This window comes from Diadema antillarum, unplaced genomic scaffold (genome assembly GCF_040938485.1).
Source record: "Diadema antillarum isolate AM-2024a unplaced genomic scaffold, OU_Dant_1.0 scf00000111, whole genome shotgun sequence".
NCBI lineage: Eukaryota > Metazoa > Echinodermata > Echinoidea > Diadematoida > Diadematidae > Diadema > Diadema antillarum.
In genome coordinates, this window is record NW_027271000.1 from 2,530,617 (window position 1) to 2,537,500 (window position 6,884).

The following is a 6,884-nucleotide window of genomic DNA, read 5'->3' on the forward strand; positions in this document are numbered from 1 at the left end:
TGCTGACTATTGCTAGTCACCTAGGGTGAACCACAAGAGGTTGGCATCTTTCGCCTGATTTCTTGTGTTGTTAAGTTGTGTGGGTAGGTAGGTGGACCATTTCACTAGGTGAGCACCCTGCTCTTTGCGATGAATGAAAGAATGAAGTAGGATCTTTTACATGTGTGAGTCATGGCTAACTCACACAAGGGACCTCCATTTAATAATGTCCGACAGACATTAGTGCATGTACACTACAAAAACAAAAGAAATCGTTTCAGTGTTTTTATGTACTTTCCCTACGTGTGCATACATATCAGTAGCTTTCTAAACATAGGTCTCCTCATCAAACTCTTTACTCAGCAGCCCAAAGCTAAGCAATGCAATCACACCCTTAAAGACACAAAAAATCATAAGTCTGGATCTACTCTGTTGAACAAGGCTGGAAATTAATGCTGGTCACTCAACTGCCAGTGGCTAGTCCCAGACAGTCAGGTTTTCAGTGCTTGCTTCCTTCTTGGTATGCACTTGGCTCTTCTAGTGTCTTTCGTATACAACATATATTTTTATTTCTTGCTGAAACCTCATTCTTTGCCCAATGGAGGAATCCTTTTCAGGAGTCATTCCTTGCTAGATACATGTACATGCAAATTCATGAAATTCTTCCATCGAGTTGTTTATTATTGCAACTGATTTGATTAACGATTGCCCTATATATCGACGTAAATTATGTCGACGTAGGGCAATTTGTTAATCAGTTGTTATACATCTGTACGGTTGTCTATCCAAGGACGGCAATAAGCTCATACACATTTCCAACTTGCTGAACACTCATGTGGGTGGAGAGTAATTTGGTCCCACAAGCAGTACACAGCTTGGATTAGTGTAAGACAAGACAACCCCCCCCCCCTTCTGCCAATTCATATGTCAGTTAATTATAGGCCGACGAAGTCTTTACATTTTTTTTTTTTTGGGAGGGGGGGGGGGGTAATAAATGAGAATTGAAACGTGTGAGCATGAAATATGTTGATTGTGAATGAGCAGGATGATCATTATGAATGCAACATTTCAACAAATTTTGTTGAAGATGGAGTTAGAAATTCTGACCTCGATGTCACAATTGGAAAGCCTGCCAGCAAGAATGACCCATGTGACATCTTTACAAAGATGATTATAGCTGTACATGCTAGGAATGGTTTTGGTTTCATAAAGAGATGATGTGTTATGCTCTAGAAGCAGCATAAAAAATAATAATATGATTTACAAGGGTCAAAGAAATCTTTAAAAGAATTCAAAAGAAGATGTGACTTCAATCCTAAAATCACATCCATGTGACTAGGCTTTCATCCATCACCAGCTTTCATCTTTTTGTTTTTGTTGTGCTTGGAGTCAAAATTATCTCTGGACGCAATGCCTCCATCTCTTGGTGGGAAGCCCTTCCCTGGGCCCGTCACTTGTCGCACACTAACATTGATGCGGGCATTTCTGAGATAGCCATCGATAGGCTCCCACTGCTCAGCATTGCATAGCTTATACGCTTCACTTGACATGGCTGCTGTAATCGGGCAGTGTTTGTGAAGCATAGAATTAGCCCTGAGAACACCATAGTCACTGTTGCTCTCTGCTTCACTATCTGGCTGACACTGATAGGAAGATGGATGGATTTGGCAAGCATGAGTCATGACTGATGAATTCTTTTCAACAGAGTCTCCATTTCCTATGGTCCCATTATCCTCACTCATCTCTTGGGGAGTACAAGCATCGGGAGAGTTGGTTTCCATGACAACCTCAGATGGTCTGCCATCTACTGAACTCACTGCAACTTCACCAGTGATGTTCTCAAAGTTCAATCTCACCTCGACATCTCCTGATGCCTTCATATCCTCCTCCTTGGACGTCTCTGCAGTGTCTCTGTCTGACAGACTGAAGCATGGTGGTAGCTGGCCATCCTCACTGGCATACATGATCCTTGGAACTGCATGATAGGCAAGGCGGGAATCCCCACCCAACACAACAACATCCCCACTCCTCAGGTGCAGGGCAAGGGGCTTTGTTGCCTTGGTCTGGCCTCCTACCAGAAGTATTGCTGATTGTCCAAAACTGTCAAAAACACATATTCAATAAACATGGTATATGTCCAATTCCATATTTTAATCTGAATAAGCAAGTTAATAACAGTGCTCTCATGCTGGTTAAAGTTCTTGGGTTTATGTAAGATTGAAAATGTCTACACGTATTTGATAAACAATGCCTTGCAGACGTAGATAACAATCAGTCAGATGCATTTTATTTAAGTATTATGACCAAATAAATCATTTAGGGCAGACTCATGCATGTTATATATCGACTTATGTTAATTTTTTGTTTATTTTCTCAGCATATATTCAGTGTATTTGCAACTTTTATAGGAACAACATAATGCATAAGACCACACATAAAATGAATTCATGACACAGTTACACCAAGACATCCTGACAGTTCAGTGTGCTCTGCAGTGTTCTGAAATGCCTTATATGACAACCAGTATATTCAATCTCTTTACACAATTCTATGAGTGTAAAGTCTAGGCAAATCTTGCTTGTAGCTGCATGTGACAAGACATCAGGTATAAGCCAGTTTGTAATTAGCTCATGTACACATTGGTACAAATGACCTTTCTTTTTTCTCAGTTGGTTAGGTACTTCACTCGTTTTCAAAGCAGCATACTAGTCATTCATAAACTTGCCAAACATAACAATTTATGGAATTTGTGTTCAAACAAAGAATGAACTTGCATTTAGACCAGGTGACCAGAATAGTGCATCAGTTGACATTCATTGTTTTGTATTGAATGCAATAACACCCTTTTTCTGTTGATATTGCCATATACCAAGCTTGTTGTCGAATGGATGTACTGGCAAGCATCCTTCAGACAAGGATGACATGAATAAACACGACATCACAGATGCTTGTCTCAGTGAACTAACAAACCAAAATGCCTGTTGGTTCAAATGACCATTTTCTGCTCAATGCAAGTGGAATTACAAACTGGTCTATTGGAACAACAGCACACTGCAAGGTGTAATCATTCTCTGAAACAACTAAAAAATACTGTATATGCCTGCACATACCTGTATGAGATGAGCGGAGCGGTGAGGTCAAACTCCGAGTGGTCAGTGTGTCCACCCAGCGTGGAGTCCATGTGGTAGAAATTAACAATGGCTGCCTGTGGCTGGAAGCTGTCATAACCAAGAACTCCAGCAATGAATGATGAGATGAGACTGAGGTCTTTAGGAAAAGGGGAATGGGAGTCTTCATGGTACACCTTGTCATTCCAGTCATAGTGGTAGCCAAGAGTGACCCATCGAAGCTCGTCAATGACAGTGCGACCTCGCTCAGCACCTTTACTGTGTACAGAGTGATTGGGAAAAAATCCCCCAAATGATTCTTGAAAACATCTGCACGAAGAATTTGTGAATTCCTCTTCCACCCTGGAATAAGGCCCACTGGCCATCCTCTTTCAAATTTCCCCTTCAGTCAATGGAATTAACAGATTCTAGATAACATCACATTTCCATTTAAATTGTAGGTTGCTGTTCTATGCATTACCACCTACCGGTATACATTTTTGAACCCTAAAAAGTGTCTTACATTACATTTAGTCCTGAAACCAGCTCAACTTTGTTATAAATTCTTTTCTCTCTCTCTCTCTCTCTCTCTCTCTCTCTTTCTGCTTATCAAAGATCATTCTATGCACCTAAACTTACCAGAATTTTTGCCTGCTTGCTTCCCATGGATTGGTCAAGCTGCTCTCATGGGCATGGGCATCCATATTGGTGACATTTGGCTTGCAGGGGTAGTCTGCTATGCAGCGTTTCACCCAGTATCTTTGCCACTTGGGTAGGAAAGGATTTCTGATATACTGAAAACCTGGCAGAAAGTCAAATATAGAGACACATGTCTTATAATCTGTGTAGGTGTAAGGGAGCTCATGAATGTTATATTTGACTTACGTTTTACATATAAACACAATAAACAATCAGTTTTTACACCTAGAGAAAGTACATTTTAGATTTTGTTTGGTTATATAATGCACCCAACATTCCAGTCATCATTTATACTTTAAAGGTATTCTTTACAGAGTTACACATTTGATTATTACCTAGAAACATCTACTTTTATTTAAAAGAAAGATGACAATGAACATGATGTTATCACATGAAAGCATTTCATATCTCTTTATACAAAGTCTACATTTCTTCACTGATCCTTCCGGTTCACATTTGTCTTCATCATTTAAATATCATTTCGGCAATTAAAGGGGATGGCTAGTAACTGATCAGTGGGAATCAGTGGGAATGCTGGAGGATGATTGTTCCAATCCTTGTGGGGTTCATTTAAGAGTACATTATATATCTATTCTTGTGTGAAACTTATTTGCCTCAGAATGGTCTCATATTCAAGTAATGTGCAGTTTAATGTTTCCAGGTAAGCGTCCCTGGTCAGTGACGGGGCATTAATCTGCACATTACTTGAATATGAGACCATTCTGAAGCAAATAATTTTCACACAACAGTAGATATATTTAATGTACTCTTAAATGAATCCCACAAGGATTGGAACAATCATCCCTCAGCATTCCCACGGATTCCCACTGATCGGTTACTAGCCATCCCCTTTAAACTCGCACTTACACGCAACACATTCATTAGTCCCAAATGCTATCATTCTATTCTGTTCATGTTACCTGGGTATCCATGGACTGCATGGCACCTCCAAGTAAATGGGCTTGTCAAACCCAGCTTGGCAGAAATAGATGGTGCTGATGAAGCTATTGCATCACCTCTGGGGTTGAGTTTATACAACTAGCAGAAAGGAAAAAAAGAAATGAATCTGAATATAAGGTACCATCAAATTTATCATATCAATGTCTTGAATTGAGTAGCATAAGAGATTGCTCTCATACTTCCAAGAAAAATGTAAATAATCATAAACATGTGGTTCTCTTCTGCTAATGTTATTATTTCCATGTCCTTCTTATCAAAAACCCTAAACACATTAACACTTAGAAAAAAAAAAATGGCTTTCTTAAACTGCTGAATTAAATCTTAATCCAAGGCATAATAATGTGAAATCTGTTTACCATCTCAATGACAATGTAAGAATATGATCCTGTAATTATTTTTGGAAACCATCACAAAGTAAATTTGTATGTATATAATACAAATCAATGTTTATCTCTGTTTTCACATGTATATGACTTAACAGTTGATAACATAGACCAGCATTGTGCTTTATGTGAGAGCTTAGTCCCTCAGATTTTCACTCTCAAATACATTTTTTTGTTAAAATCAAAAGAGCACATGACCCCTCTCTCTCAAAAAAAAATGGAATGCCTTCACCTATTAGGAAGTACTGTAAACGTCAATATTTTCGCGCGATTAATTTTTCGCGCTGAGCGGCTCAAAAACATATTCGCGGGTTCTTAAATTCGCGCTCCGCAGCGGGTTAATACACAGTCGCTGTTTTCATCCAGCGATGCCAGCGTACGATAAGCGGCGTAGCGAGCGGCATGAGTGCGAGTACAAGCGCTCAACTACGTAGTACATATGTGATACATGTACTGTAGTGTAGTCGCGGGTCGCGGGGATGTACTGTAGCACACCAATCGGCCGTGGGCTCGGTGCGTGCGGTGCGTGCGATGATACTGCTATATGCGTAAACATGTCTGTACGTAGCAGTATCATCGACGAAGCGCACAATTCAGGCCGTTAAAAATGTGCATAGAAAATTGCGAAGATATATTCGCGCGTTTTTGAATTCGCGCTAGCCGAACGTAGCGCGAAATCCGCGAAAATTAATGTACCGCGAAAATTTCCACGTTTACAGTAGTTAATGCTATACCACCATAAACCAATTGAAGTCTCCCCTAGAAAGATATTGGAGAACAATCCAATCAAGTTTGAACCCTACCAAAGCTGAGATGGGACAGAACAGTAACGAGGGACAAAATACGTTTAGTTTCCAGTCTCTACATGTATACACCCAAGTGTACTCAATGTAAGTAAAATCACAACTGTGATTTTGCAGATTACTGGAATGCTGCTTAAAGAACCTGACCTGCTTGTAATTTTATTCAAGAATCATCCCGCTCACCAGCATCCCATTTGCCATAACCCAGGCCAGCTGCCCATGCCAGGGGCGCCCCGGGGCGCTGCCACCACGAACCATGTCTAGACTATGTTTGTTGACAACTGACAGGACCTACCTACAGTAACTACAGTATAAATTTACTCCCGTAGAGATGATGATGATGGTTGTCTGCCCATTCTATTGTAAGCCCATAAACTAAATCTATATCTTTATTCTAGTCTACACTGTCACTAGACTAGACCTAGCTAATTTCAGCATCAGTTCTCCCTGCCCTGTGGCTTTGCTTTGCCTTTGTTGGCTTGACACCTCGATGATAATCAGTTCGGGAAACCCACTCACAAGGGGGGCCCCTCCTTATAAGTAACCCGTCCCCCTTATAAGTAACCCCGTCCCCCTTATAAGTAACCCCCGGGGCACCCCTTATAAGGAGTCTCCACGCTTTTTTGCAATGCAACGCGAAAATGAAAGGACTGCGGCAATTCGCTTGATTATGTCCATAAAGCTTCACAAGTTTCCTAGTTACTCACGAAATTTGAGCAAAATCGGTTTGAGGCATCATATCTAAAATCATGGATTTAAATGCGATGTCAAACGACCAATGCGAATGCTGAAATGCGAGCGATTACTGGCGTGAGTGTCCCCAGGCGCGGCGGCGCGGCAATGCTTGAGTGCAGACGTGGCGACTGAGTACGAAAAGTCTCCGTACTCAGTCGCCACGTCTGCACTCAAGCATTGCCGCGCCGCCGCGCCTGGGGACACTCACGCCAGTAATC

At 41.0% G+C, this 6,884-nt stretch overlaps 1 protein-coding gene across 1 annotated transcript in view; it reads right to left on the reverse strand.

The window, feature by feature from the left end:
* Positions 1-973: 973 nt before the first annotated feature.
* Positions 974-6,884, reverse strand: part of LOC139719518 (nucleic acid dioxygenase ALKBH1-like) — a 6,616-nt gene continuing 705 nt past the window's right edge. Inside the window, exons 2-5 of the mRNA XM_071630934.1 lie at positions 4,706-4,823; positions 3,726-3,888; positions 3,090-3,365; positions 974-2,079 (exon numbers count right to left, since the gene is read on the reverse strand). Of these exons, the coding sequence (XP_071487035.1) occupies positions 1,323-2,079; positions 3,090-3,365; positions 3,726-3,888; positions 4,706-4,823 (1,314 nt within the window). The 3' untranslated portion in view covers positions 974-1,322. The remainder of the gene's footprint in view (positions 2,080-3,089; positions 3,366-3,725; positions 3,889-4,705; positions 4,824-6,884) is intronic.